Source organism: Chiloscyllium punctatum, chromosome 33 (assembly GCF_047496795.1).
Source record: "Chiloscyllium punctatum isolate Juve2018m chromosome 33, sChiPun1.3, whole genome shotgun sequence".
In the NCBI taxonomy this organism is placed as follows: Eukaryota; Metazoa; Chordata; class Chondrichthyes; order Orectolobiformes; family Hemiscylliidae; genus Chiloscyllium; species Chiloscyllium punctatum.
Window position 1 is genome coordinate 6,806,638 of NC_092771.1, and position 14,675 is coordinate 6,821,312.

The 14,675-nt window shown below is 44.6% G+C and overlaps 1 protein-coding gene across 1 annotated transcript in view; it reads right to left on the reverse strand.

Moving 5' to 3' along the window:
* Positions 1-7,078: 7,078 nt before the first annotated feature.
* Positions 7,079-14,675, reverse strand: part of iqgap1 (IQ motif containing GTPase activating protein 1) — a 120,403-nt gene continuing 112,806 nt past the window's right edge. Inside the window, exons 36-38 of the mRNA XM_072552867.1 lie at positions 11,711-11,833; positions 11,044-11,152; positions 7,079-9,102 (exon numbers count right to left, since the gene is read on the reverse strand). Of these exons, the coding sequence (XP_072408968.1) occupies positions 8,989-9,102; positions 11,044-11,152; positions 11,711-11,833 (346 nt within the window). The 3' untranslated portion in view covers positions 7,079-8,988. The remainder of the gene's footprint in view (positions 9,103-11,043; positions 11,153-11,710; positions 11,834-14,675) is intronic.

The following is a 14,675-nucleotide window of genomic DNA, read 5'->3' on the forward strand; positions in this document are numbered from 1 at the left end:
AAACAGGAGAGTTACCATCAGCCTATGGTCAGGATATGGTATCAAGCTGAGGTGCACTTGTGACAAGTAAGGACAATGGGTAAATAGAGAGAGCATTCTGGTTTAGATTAACATTAACATCTGAAGGAGGATCCTGGATGTCACGGTCCATCACACAAGGATAAGGACCCAGCACCAGGTAACGATTAAAATTGACGTTGAATATAAACGCCAAACCATTCTGATGTAAGATTAGAAATTTGAAAAGTTATTGTTCCAAATAATTCCAGCACTTTTCATAACTTTGCAACTTTTCATTTGGACAGATAATTGATCTGTTTGTGTGGCGGTTCTTTTGAGATTCAAATTTAATTCCATAGCACGGGACAGAGAATTGAAAAACATTGAGTTTGATTTCATTGTCCGGTTCCCATTTTTGTAAGATTGTGGCCCCCGATGATGACACAGTGCAGATGGTTCTGTAAGTAAGAGAGTAAAGGGATGAGCTGGTAGGTCAGGTTTCAGCAACTTCATCATGAAAATTGTGCCGAGGCAGTGCTGCCCAATTAGAGTAGCTGTCATTTGAACACAGTGTTAAACCAAAGTAATTTGCCTTGCGGCAGCTGTAAAAGACACCAAGGTCACTATTTTGAAGAGCAGGAAGAGATTTCTTCATTGGAACCTGGCTGATATTTATCCCATGACCCACACCAGAACAAATGCACTGGTTATTAATTTTATGACTATTTGTGAAAGCTTGTTTGGCCATCACGTTTCTCAACACCGCAGTAGAAACTGATATTTATAGCTATTACAATAACTGTAAAATATTCCGGGAGCTACATAAGTGTAAGTTTGTCTCTCCCAGAGTGTACTGGTTGACTATTGGACAGATGTATATCTGTAACCCTCCTAAGGTGCACAGTCATGGTTTAGCTATCTCACCTAACAATGATATAATGCAGTTGGCTCTGTAGATAATGGAGGAAATAATGAGCTGTCAATCTACAAACAAGAAGCTGACTGTATTATCTGTATTCTTCTGTTAGGTAAAAACAATGACTGCAGATGCTGGAAACCAGATTCTGGATTAGTGGTGCTGGAAGAACACAGCAGTTCAGGCAGCATCCAAGTAGCTTCGAAATCGACGTTTTGGGCAAAAGCCCTTCATCAGGAATAAAATTTTATTCCTGATGAAGGGCTTTTGCCCGAAACGTCGATTTCGAAGCTACTTGGATGCTGCCTGAACTGCTGTGCTCTTCCAGCACCACCAATCCTGTATTCTTCTGTTGTCATGGCAACTTCCAATATCTTCTCAAGGTACAATCACTGCTTGAATACAAAATGATCGAGCTACCTTGTACCTGCCCCAGGTGAGGACTTGGATAGTGAGTGTCCGAGCATTATCAGTTGTGGAGGGATCACCGTTAAGCCTGATTTTGCTTCCATCAGACAGCGCTTCCTCTGCATTGACCTCAGGACCCAGGAGATGGTAGATAGTTAGCAGCAAGGACTCTGACTTATGATCCTCACCCCCCTCTTTACTCCTGGCAACTCCTCCACTTTTTCTTGGGATGATTTCAGCTGGGTCCAGCTTCCCTCTCACTAAGTAAGTAGAGAACAGAACAAGGCCATTCAGCTCATTGTATCCATACTGGTTCTTAGGAAGAGCTATCTTATTAGTCCCACTCCTCCGCTGTTTTCCTATGATTGAAGCTAAGTCCCCAACCAGATCACAACAGCTGACCGTGTCAAGAAAAACTAACCCCTCCCAAGCCCAGTCCCTTTGTCATCTGCTTAATTTCTCCTTGAATGCTTTTGTTGTCTACAATAGGATCAATTATTTTGGATGTTCCTGTTTCTTCACTGCTTTCTCAACCCAATATCTCCAAAAATCTTTCTACCAGCTTAATACATTGTGACCAAGAGACTCAAGTCCACAGCTAGAGGTTATTCCCTGAAGATACTCATTCTTATAATACCTACTAACTCCATGACATTCCTCCCCACGTTACCTCAAGAACTCCCACACTAAAAGCAAGGCAAGTTATTCTTTCGTCAAACATCAGAAACTTGAGAGTTAAAGTTGCATATTTGTTGAAAGGATCTGAGGTTTGTTGATTTCTGATTTGGAGTTACATTCCATACATTGGACTGGACAAATTTTATATTCGTTAAGTATCTTTATTTTTCCTGACTGGTTTCCTGGAGAGAGTGACTCATTCTTGGGTACAAGTCAAGCAGGAAGGCATGCACCTCTGTCCCACAGTAAAGAACTCCTGGCACCTGCTGACTGGTAGAATCAGGGCAAAGTAGAATGAGGTGGTGGTTCACCGATACCCTTTGCAGGGCAGTTAGGGATGGACAACAAATGCTGAGAACATCCCACATTCTGTGAAGGAGCAAGTGATTCAACTTCACACCTATTCATCATTTGTTGCCCATTTAAACAGAAATTTGATAACAATGGCTTACATTTATAAAACACTTTTAATGCTGTAAAATAATTGAGGTGTTTTACAGGAGCATTACCAAAGAAAATTGGAAAGAAAAGTTAGCAACAGAAAGGCAGAGTAGAAATTTTCCTACAAAAATCAAGTGGTGCACTATAAGTGATCCTTTAAAACAACATATATGATTTAAAAGGGAATTTGATAAGTGTTTGAAAACAAAAAATGTCTTGAAGGATTAGATAGGGGAGAAGTGAAGGAACTAGAATTTCAATGTTGAAGTTCTAACATTACAGAACACAGTGGCCTGAATGGTCTCCTTTGATGTTATAGTTTCTCGATAGCTATGAAGTTTGTGTTTTGAATTTCATGTTCCCATCTACTCCTGATAACCCTTGATTCCTCCACCTAACAAAGAATCTGTCTACTGCTGTCTTACAAATTTTCAGTGACACCACCTCCCCAAATTGCCATCTGATACACACAGTCCCAAATTCTCACAAACCTCTGAGAGAAAAAAATTCTCTCCTCAGCTCTGCCCTAAAAGGATGATTCCTAACTTTAAAGCAGTGGCCCACAGTCCTGGACTTACCCACAAAATGAAGACGCATCCTTCTCACATAAAGCTTGTCAATACCATTAAGTATCTGACAGGCAGGTTTCAGTGAAGTCACTCCTCACCCTTCTAAACCACAATGGAAACAAACCCAGTCTGAACAACTTTTCCCAATAATACAGCCCACTCATTCAAGGTCTCCTCTGAACTGCCTCCAGTGCACTTACAGCGTGATATGTAGCATCCATACTTTAATGTTCAATTTCTGACACAATTTAGCATTCCATTAGTTTTCTTAATGACTTGCTGTACATGCTTACTATTTTTTGTGGCAAGATCCTTTTTTTTTGTGGCATTCCACAGTCCTTCTCCATTTAGCTAATGTGGTGTTTTATCTGGGAGTGGGGGGGGGGGGGGGGGAGGTTAGTTAGCTCAGTTGGCTGTACAGTTGGTTACAATACAGAATTATGTCAACAGCATAAGGTTACCATGAAGGACTGTTCTCGTCAAACATCTCCCCTTCCTGCCCCTCCCTTCCTGAGGCACGGTGACCCTGAAGTTCAACCACCACCAGTTATCTATCTCTAAGGAGAGAGCAGTGGGGTGGCACAGTGGTTAGCACTGCTGCCTCACAGTGCCAGAGACCCAGGTTCAATTCCCGCCTCAGGCAACTGTCTGTGTGGAGTTTGCACAGTCTCCCCGTGTCTGCGTGGGTTTCCTCCCACAATCCAAAAACGTGCAGGTTAGGTGAATTGGCTGATGATACTAAGCTGGGTGGCAGGGTGAAATGTGAGGAGGATGTTAGGAGATTACAGGGTGACCTGGACAGGTTAGATGCATGGCAGATGCAGTTTAATGTGGATAAATGTATGGTTATCCACTTTGGTGGCAAGAACAGGAAGGCAGATTACTACCTAAATGAATTAGGTAAAGGGGCAGTACAAAGAGATCTGGGTGTTCTTGTATACCAGTCAATGAAGGTAAGCATGCAGGTACAGCAGGTAATGAAGAAGGCTAATAGCATGCTGGCCTTCATAACAAGAGGGATTGAGTATAGAAGCAAAAAGGTTCTTCTGCAGCTGTACAGGGCCCTGGTGAGACCACACCTGGAGTACTGTGTGCAGTTCTGGTCTCCAAATTTGAGGAAAGACATTCTGGCTATTGAGGGAGTGCAGCGTAGGTTCACGAGGTCAATTCCTGGAATGGCGGGATTACCTTATGCTGAAAGATTGGAGCAACTGGGCTCGTATACCCTTGAGTTTAGAAGACTGAGAGGGGATCTGATTGAGACATATAAGATTATTAAAGGATTGGACACTCTGGAGGCAGGAAACATGTTTCCGCTGATGGGTGAGTGCCAAATCAGAGGACACAGCTTAAAAATACGGGGTAGACCATTTAGGACAGAGATGAGGAGAAACTTCTTCACCCAGAGAGTAGTGGCTCTGTGGAATGCTCTGCCCCAGAGGGCAGTGGAGGCCCAGTCTCTAGATTCATTTAAGAAAGAGTTAGAGCTGTCAAGGATAGTGGAATCAAGGGTTATGGAGATAAGGCAGGAATAGGACACTGATTAAGGATGATCAGCCATGATCATATTGAATGGTGGTGCAGGCTCGAAGGGCAGAATGGCCTATTCCTGCATCTATTGTCTATTGTTAAATTGCCCGTAGTGTTAGGTGAAGGGGTAAATGTAGGGGAATGGGTGGGTTGCTGTTCGAAGGGTCGGTGTGGACTCTGTTTCCACACTGTAAGTAATCTAATCTAATCTAAAAGAAAGGTCCCATGGTTTGGAAACACAGCAATGACTTTACTTTTACTCTGCCTTTATATTCTTTCTGTGAAAATGAACAATTTCTTGTTTTCCCACGTTATACTCATGTCAGATTTTTGCCCACTCTCTCAACTTCTCTGTATCTATCTGCATATCCCCAACATCCTCTTCACTGTATACTTCCAAGTTTTTTGTGTCTTCACAAATTTAACCAGCATACCTTCACTCCTTTTATTTTAGTGATTGCTTGTACATTGTAAAAAGTTGAAGGCCCAGCACAGACTACTGCAGGAATCCACTGGTTTCATCTTGACAGAAATCAGAAAAACCCAGTTATTTTTCTTTCTTTATTTTTTGCATGATGAGGGCATCTCTGGCCAGGCCAGCACTTATTGCCCATTCCTAATTGCCCAGAGGGCAGTTAAGAGTGAACCACGTTGCTGTGAGTCTGGAGTCACATGTCAGCCAGACCAGGGAAGGATCACAGTTTCCTTCTCTGAAGGACATTAGTGAATCAGATGGGTTTTTCCAACACTTGACGATGAATTCGTGGTCATAAGTAGATTCTTAATTACAGATGTTTATTGAATTCAAATTCCACCATCTGCCATGGGGGGGGGGGGGGGGGGGGGGGTTCGAACCTGGAATCCCAGAATATTACCTGGGTCTCTGGATTAACAGTTATGCATAATGTTTCCTGCCACCAGCCATTCTTTTACCAATGCTAATACATCACCTCCAATAGCATATGCTTCAGCTTTGCACAATAACCTTTTATGTGGCACAATGTCATGGCAACATAAGCCTTGTGTTTAGATGATATCTGATCTATATTGCTTGTTTGTAGGTGACTGGCTGTATGAATTACAGTGAATGTTATCTCTGTTCTGATGAAGGATCACTGGACTCTAAAGTATTAGCTGTTTTTCTCTTCAAACATGCCATCAGACCTGCTGAGTTTGTCCAGCACTTTGTTTTTGTTTCAGTTCTTTGTATTTATCGTCTCCTTGCTATCCATTCCAAAGTGCATTGCAAAGGTCTGGAATTGTGGAGCAAATTCATTCCTGGAATAAATACATTGGAAAACAAGAGGATATCAAATCTTGAGAATACACTGACTTACCTTGCTCCCTCCCTCCTTTTTTTTCTTTTATCAACAGGTGAAAATGAAATTATTGTCTGATTCTCTTGTTTATGTAGAGAAGAAGCTTCTAACCCTGAATGTTTGATGGGGACAATGCAGAAGTAGTTTTACTTTCAGTTTAAGAGTTCTAATTCTGGTGGCTTTGCTGTAGGAAATATGTTGTGAAACTTGAAAGGGTTCAGAAAGGATTTACAAGAATGTTGCCAGGGTGGAGGGTTTGAGCTATAGGAAGAGGCTGAATAGGCTGGGGCTGATTCCCCAGAGTGTCAGAGGCTGAGGGGTGACCTTACAGAGGTTTATAAAATCATGAAGGACATAGACAGAGTGAGTAGACAAGGTCTTTTCCCCAGGGTAGGGGAATCCAGAACTAAAGGGCATAGATTTAAGATGAGAGGGGAAGATTTAAATGGGGCCTGAGGGATGAGCTGGCAAGGGAAGTGGTAGAGGTTGGTACAATTACAACATTTAAAAGGCATCTAGTTGGGAATAGGAAGGGTTTGGAAGGATAAGGGCTAAATGGAACTAAATTAATTTTGGAATCTGGTCAGCATGGACGAATTGGACCAAAGGGTCTGTTTCTGTGCTGCTCATCTCTATGACTCTAAGAAAGTAGAGGGAACTTTACTTTGTATCTAGCCTCATGCTATCCCTGTCCTGGGAGTGTTTGATGGAGACAATGTCAAGGGAGCTTTACCTTCAGTTTAAGAGAGTAAAGAGATCTTTCCTCTGTATCTAACCCAGTGTTGTCCTTGTCCTGGGAGTGTTCGATGGAGACAATGTCAAGGGAGCTTTCCTCTGTATCTAACCCAGTGTTGTCCCTGTCCTGGGAGTGCTTGATTGGGGCAGGAGAATGGGAGTTTCAATTTCAGTTTGAAGTATTGGGAGAGCTTTACTCTATCTAATGTCATGCTGTGTGAAGAAGGGAGATGAGCTGAGAAGATGCCCAGGGTTTGATTGTGACCAGCAGCAGACTAAGACCCTGAGGAGTTGCACGTGATTGAGATTCCAGGGGAAGAGTGATTAAAGTGGGAATATGGACAGGGTTTTGTGAGGGTAGACCCTAGTGAGAGTAATTTGAGAGATTGGAAGTTGAACTGCAGCAGAAGGATATCAGTGCTAATGAAACAAAATATGAAGAAAACAGAAGGCAGATGGATCTTAGAAACCACACAACAAAGAATTATAAACTCAATCTTTATTTTAGTTTTGGAACAACTGGTGATCCTACAAATACAATTTTGTTTTAAAAGCATCAGTGGGGTCAATAATTTAGCCAACAACAGCAGTATGTGACAGCTTTCTCTGGATAGTCCTGTGGTGAATGGATGCCAGGCTGATTGCCTGTGTTCAGTGTGGTGCTGGAAAAACACAGCAGGTCAGACAGCATCTGAGGAGCAGGAGAATCAATGTTTTGGCATGAACCCTTCATCAGGAATTCCTGATGAAGGGTTTATGGCTGAAATGTTGATTCTCCTGTTCCTCGGATGTTGCCTGACCTGCTGTGCTTTTCCAGCACCGCACTCTCGACTCTGATCTCCAGCATCTGCAGTTCTTACTTTCTCCTCCTGATTGCCTGTGTCCACTGTACTCTCCCACTCTCAGTCACTCAGTTTCCCTCTCTCAGTATCATCTCATCACCCAGCACTGGGGGAGCTAATCCATTCAAGAACCAGCAGTTGCAGCCCAGAGACTTGAAATGTTTCCTTTTAACAGTTTGTGGCACTTCAGAAAGTCTATAAGCGATAATTTTAACTTAAATTCACGCCAGTCAGGAAACGAGAGAATCTGGAGCAATGCAAGATCAGTCTCACTGGATTTACTTCTGTTTAAAGTGAACAAAGCCCTTATATTAAGTGGAGTATTAAGCCAATGATGCTGTCCGATTCCCCGGGCCCCCCACTGCGGTTAGCATGTGCTCCTGAAGGACACAGATGTTGGGCTTGGAAACATGACAGGTGGAACCCAACTCAGATACCAACCAGGATTCTGGGAACATTTAGATATAAAAATGAATTGGAAAGTAATCTCAAGACAGGTGCAAGTGACGGCAAAGGGAGGAACAGAAACTTGGAAGAAGGAACTGTTCTTCATCACTTGCAGACCACTGTGGGCATGTCGACCATGGAATGCTGCATACTTTGGAGACACACTGACACAACAACAATACAAGGAAGTGAAACATTTGGGAAAAGTCTAGTGTTAGATAGCCAATAGCAACTGAAATTGGGAGTCTAACCTCCCACCCTGCAATTAGAAGAGATTGTGATTATATTCACACACTCAATTTAATAACAACCATCCCAGATATTTTGTTTGTGAGTGAGTATCCTCTGGAAGGATTTTCACTGAACAGTGTGTTCTGAGCAGCGATCAATGCACTCCCTCCCCAACAATCTTGATTTTGGTGGAAAGCTTATTCACAAGGGCCTAGACTGATAGAGTTGTACGCCAAGGGGTATGAAATGAAAACAAACCTAAATTAGCTTTAATTTAGCCAGTGAATAATGTTTATCTCCGTGCAGAGATATTCAGAAAGCCAGCATCCCACTACTCGGTCGTTGAGAATTAGTATTGCATTGTGACAGCTTGAGATCTACCTAACTGGGAGAATCAGCAAACAGTATGGTGGAGACATCATTGGAAGCAAGGATTACAAAGCAGGGAAACATCAACTTTTGACTGCACGATACAAGACAATTCTGGAATGTGGGGAAAGAAAGGAAAATGTTGTACAGAAACAAGAGACATAGCAAAGGAACAAAAGTAATTGATAATAAAATGAAAAGGTTGGTTTTTAATGTTTATGCCCCTCAAGCAGTACACAGACAGCTACTGATGCATATACCAAGTCTATAAACGTTCCAGCAGTTTAATACTACATATAGAATTGCACGCCCGCTCCAATGACCCGACTCTGCTCCAGATGGTGCTGATACACTCCTCAAAGGTGCTCAGTTCTGATTGGCGCAGAATTTAAACAAAAAGGGAAAAGTACAAGCATGGCAGCCCCTCATCAGAGCCTCGTTCAATAACGTGACGCTGGCATTGAGCTCTTGACCCCAGTGGCGAGGGGCGGTTGATGTTCCCGCTATTTCCCGTAGAACTTCTTGTTCAGGAGGAAGATCAGCAGGTTGACGTTAACCTTCGCTTTGTCGAATAGCTTCATGACAGCAACACCTTCATATTGGAGCTGGAGAAGGTCCTGGGCAAGAACATAGGTTACAGGGTAAGCAGAAAGTCAAGACAACCCAACAGAGAGAACAGCCGTAAGCCAGTTACAATCTGAGTTGGGTTCTCACTTTCACTCTCACTGTCGTGTCTCCAGTTCCCAACAACAGGTAGTTTCCAGAGAACTGAATTTCTCTTGGGAACTGTCCCTCAGTGAGAGTTAGCAATTACAGGAACTATATTCCAGTGAGAGTTAGCACCTTCAGGAACTATATCCCAGTGAGAGTCAGCCCCTTCAGGAACTGTGTCCCACTGAGAGACAGCCCCTTCAGGAACTGTATCCCAGTGTGAATCAGCACCTTCCGGAACTATATCCCAGTGAGAGTCAGCACCTTCAGGAACTATATCCCAGTGAGAGTCAGCACCTTCAGGAACTGTATCCCAGTGAGAGTCAGCCCCTTCAGGAACTGTATCCCAGTGAGAGTCAGCACCTTCAGGAACTGTATCCCAGTGAGAGTCAGCACCTTCAGGAACTGTGTCCCAGTGAGAGTCAGCCCCTTCAGGAACTGTATCCCAGTGAGAGTCAGCACCTTCAGGAACTGTGTCCCAGTGAGAGTCAGCACCTTCAGGAACTGTGTCCCAGTGAGAGTCAGCCCCTTCGGGAACTGTGTCCCAGTGAGAGTCAGCACCTTCAGGAACTGTGTCCCAGTGAGAGTCAGCACCTTCAGGAACTGTATCCCAGTGAGAGTCAGCCCCTTCAGGAACTGTGTCCCAGTGAGAGTCAGCCCCTTCGGGAACTGTATCCCAGTGAGAGTCAGCACCTTCAGGAACTGTATCCCAGTGAGAGTCAGCACCTTCAGGAACTGTGTCCCAGTGAGAGTCAGCACCTTCAGGAACTGTATCCCAGTGAGAGTCAGCACCTTCAGGAACTGTATCCCAGTGAGAGACAGCACCTTCTGGAACTGTATCCCAGTGAGAGTCAGCACCTTCAGGAACTGTGTCCCAGTGAGAGTCAGCACCTTCAGGAACTGTGTCCCAGTGAGAGTCAGCACCTTCAGGAACTGTATCCCAGTGAGAGTCAGCACCTTCAGGAACTGTGTCCCAGTGAGAGTCAGCACCTTCAGGAACTGTATCCCAGTGAGAGTCAGCCCCTTCAGGAACTGTATCCCAGTGAGAGTCAGCCCCTTCAGGAACTGTATCCCAGTGAGAGTCAGCCCCTTCAGGAACTGTATCCCAGTGAGAGTCAGCACCTTCAGGAACTGTATCCCAGTGAGAGTCAGCACCTTCAGGAACTGTGTCCCAGTGAGAGTCAGCACCTTCAGGAACTGTATCCCAGTGAGAGTCAGCCCCTTCAGGAACTGTATCCCAGTGAGAGTCAGCCCCTTCAGGAACTGTATCCCAGTGAGAGTCAGCACCTTCAGGAACTGTATCCCAGTGAGAGTCAGCACCTTCAGGAACTGTATCCCAGTGAGAGTCAGCACCTTCAGGAACTGTATCCCAGTGAGAGTCAGCACCTTCAGGAACTGTATCCCAGTGAGAGACAGCACCTTCTGGAACTGTATCCCAGTGAGAGTCAGCACCTTCAGGAACTGTATCCCAGTGAGAGTCAGCCCCTTCAGGACACATTAGGATAACAGAATCAAGAGTGTCCATTTATATAGTATCACTAACATAGTAAAATCCATTGTATATCATGAGAGTGAGACACTATTTGGCACCAAGTGGTTTAACAAAGGAATTCCCAAAGCTGATGGGGCCCAGGCAGCCAAAAACAAGCCCGCTAGTTACACAATTCAAATGGATGGTGTATGAAATGCCTGAATTAGTGGATCAGAGGGCTTTGGCGCTGTTAGAGATGGAAAAGGAAACTAGGGATTTTGCAAACAGGGTAACATTTTGAAATGTTGCAGTACTAGGTGCAAATGGGGGATGAAAAGGTAAAGCAGAGGTGACCATGTCCGGCCTTGACAGTTACCTGATAGTGTAGCATGAATGTCTCCATTTGGACTCCCATGAACTTTGCCTTCACTTCAAAGTCACCCACCTCTTCTGTTGGGCAGATGTCAAAGATAACGTTTTTAAACCTGAAAACAGAAGAGAACTGTTTAATTAAACAAATGAACCGATGGAAAGAATAAAGTGTGAGCAGGGAGTGCTACCTCCGTTAGCACTGGGTGAACACTCTGAGCCCTGGCCTATGAATCAGCACTGAAAGAGCCAGTCTGGACTCCTGACTGCACTGCCCAGACAGTGCTGTGCCGATAGAGGTCAGCTTTTTGGGAGGTTAATCCAAGGCCCAATCTGCACACGCTGGTGGTGGGCTACCTTTTGATAAACAAGAATAAGGTGTACTCCCTCAACTTGTAATGACACACCTGTGGAGCAGGTGGGATTTGAACCCGGGCCTTCTGGCTCCAAGGGAGGGACACTACCACTGCATCACAAGAGCCTGATGGATCCGGTCTTGTTTGCACCTTTCTATCCCAAATTTTTTGCCATTTAGCCCTTGGTCTGCTCCACAGGAATCAAACCACTCAGTGCCACTTTGATATCCTTCATCGACCTCAACGGAGGAAACTGCAAACCTCCCGCTTTTCAAAGGAACCACAAGCTGGATTTCCTGGTGGATTCCTGTCACTCACTGGTTGCTATTGAGGTCCTCGATTTCTAGCAGGACACCCTTCTCATGGAGCCTTGCTGCTGTGTATCGCTGCGAGACCTGTTTGCTTTTCTTTCCTTTAACATCTCCTGGCTTCTTCGAAACTCTGTATAGAACATCAAAGCACAGGGGTGAGAAAAAACATGCCACGTGCCAAACAAAGCAACAATTTCCAGCAACATCCACTCAATACCTTCTTTCAGCTTCAGATGGAGGGGTTTGAGTGAGGTACGTCAGGTTATAAAAACTAGGAGAGGAGACTTACTACTGGCTACTTTCAGATACTTCCCTCCAAATCGGTTTGGGGTTTGTAGTTTAATTTTTCATCTTTCTCAGGAGTTGGTTTTGGGTGGGTTGAATATAAAAAATATAACATGCTGTAGAAATGGAGCAGGTCTGGCAGCCTCTATGGAAACAGAAACAGATTTCCAGCTGGAGTCTGGTTTGACAAATTTGGTTTCTTTCTCCATAGAGGCTGCCAGACCCGCTGAGTTTCTCCTTCCTGGTTTTATTTCAGACCTCCCAGACACAGCCGTACTTAGCCCTTGTTGGAGTTTTGATATGTTGTGATTCACAGGTGTGTAACAATGGCCGGGGGGTGGGTGTGTGTGTGTGTGGATAAACAGAGGGTGGATAGATAGAAGGTCCTCTTGATTCTACTGTCCTTTGAAAGGTCACTGAGCGAGGGGGAAACGGGGTGGAACTTTGCTGACTCATTTCGGAGAGTATCGAGACTGGAGTCACATATGGCTCTGGACTGGATAAGGGTGGCTGGAAGAGAGTTTACAATTCTTTTCAATGTCAGCTCCAAGGTTAAAGAGATGGGGTTTGAGCTGTTGATCTCTGGATTAGGAGCCTGATTAGCTGCAATCACCAGACCGATGGTCCACTCTGGGGCAGCACAGTGGCTCAGTGGTTAGCACTGCTGCCTCACAGTGACTGGGACCCGGGTTCGATTCCAGCCTCGGGCGACTGTCCGTGTGGAGTTTGCACATTCTTCCCGTGTCTGCGTGGGTTTGCTCCGGTTTCCTCCCACAGTCCAAAGATGTGCAGGTTTGGTGAATTGGCCAAGCTGAATTATCCATAGTATTCAGTGATGTGAAGGTTAGGTGCATTAGTCAGGGGAAGTGTAGAGTAATAGGTCTGGTTGGAATACTCTGTGGAGGGTTGGTGTGGACTTGTGCCAAATGGCCTGTTTCCATACTGTAGGAATTCTAATTCGAACTCACTATCATTCAGCAAGTGAGACTCTCAGTCTCCAGTGATGAGAGACAAACCATGGTGAGACGTTGGGGAAAGATTAGATTAGATTCCCTACAGTATGGAAACAGGCCCTTTGGCCCAACAAGTCCACACCGACTGAGTTTCTCAGGTTCAAGACAATTGGACAGTGAGAGTCTTTGGGGTCGTGTGGGTGTGGGTGCAGGGGGAGAGGGATAAGGATAAGAAAGATTTGTAGCTTAAAAAGACCCGAAAAGCTCAAGTGATCAGTGATCACAGAAACATAAGAAGACAGGAAAGGTGGAGTTTCTCTTCTCTCTTGGTCTTTAAGCTCTTCACAACCTTCAGGTCAATGCCATGGTCATATTTTCCCCATTCCCTCCTGCAGTGATCTTGAATAAACTGCCCAAAATAACACAAATTTAGGAGTAACTTTCAAAAGGGAACCAGAATAATTCTCAAAAGGAAGAAAGGTTTGCAGGGCTATTGGGAAAGAATAGGAGGGAGTGGGACTCATTGCAGTGCTCTGCCAATGGGCCATCAGCAGAATAATAGACTAAATGATCTGTTCCCCACACTTTAATGTTTATCTTTAGGGTGTAGGTTTGCTCGCTGAGCTGTAGGTTTGATATCCAGACGTTTCATTACCTGGCTAGGTAACATCATCACTTGGAGGTCACCACTGATGATGTTACCTAGCCAGGTAATGAAACATCTGGATATCAAACCTACAGCTCAGTGAGCAAACCTACACCCTAAACCTCACCCTGAGCTACAAACCTTCATAAACCTTGCATTAATGTTTATCTATAGAACATAGAACATAGAAGAATACAGCGCAGTACAGGCCCTTCGGCCCTCGATGTTGCGCCGATCAAAGCCCACCTAACCTACACTAACCCACTATCCTCCATATACCTATCCAATGCCCGCTTAAATACCCATAAAGAGGGAGAGTCCACTACTGCTACTGGCAGGGCATTCCATGAACTTACGACTCGCTGAGTGAAGAACCTACCCCTAACATCAGTCCTATATCTACCCCCCCTTAATTTAAAGCTATGCCCCCTTGTAATAGCTGACTCCATACGTGGAAAAAGGTTCTCACTGTCAACCCTATCTAACCTCCTAATCATCTTGTACACCTCTATCAAATCACCCCTAAACCTTCTTTTCTCCAATGAAAACAACCCCAAGTGCCTCAGCCTTTCCTCATAGGATCTTCCTACCATACCAGGCAACATCCTGGTAAACTTCCTCTGCACCCGTTCCAGTGCCTCCACATCCTTCCTATAGTATGGCGACCAAAACTGCACACAATATTCCAGATGCGGCCGCACCAGAGTCTTATACAACTGCAGCATGACCTCAGGACTCCGGAACTCAATTCCTCTACCAATAAAAGCCAGTACGCCATATGCCTTCTTCACTGCACTATTTACCTGGGTGGCAACTTTCAGAGATCTGTGTACATGGACACCAAGATCCCTCTGCTCTTCCACACTACCAAGTAGTCTACCATTAGCCCAGTAATCCATCTTTTTATTACTCTTACCAAAGTGAATCACTTCACACTTAGCTACATTGAACTCCATTTGCCACCTTTCTGCCCAGCTCTGCAGCTTCTCTATATCCCGCTGTAACCTGCCATATCCTTCCTCACTGTCTACAACTCCTCCGACTTTCGTATCATCCGCAAACTTGCTCACCCAACCTTCTAACCCTTC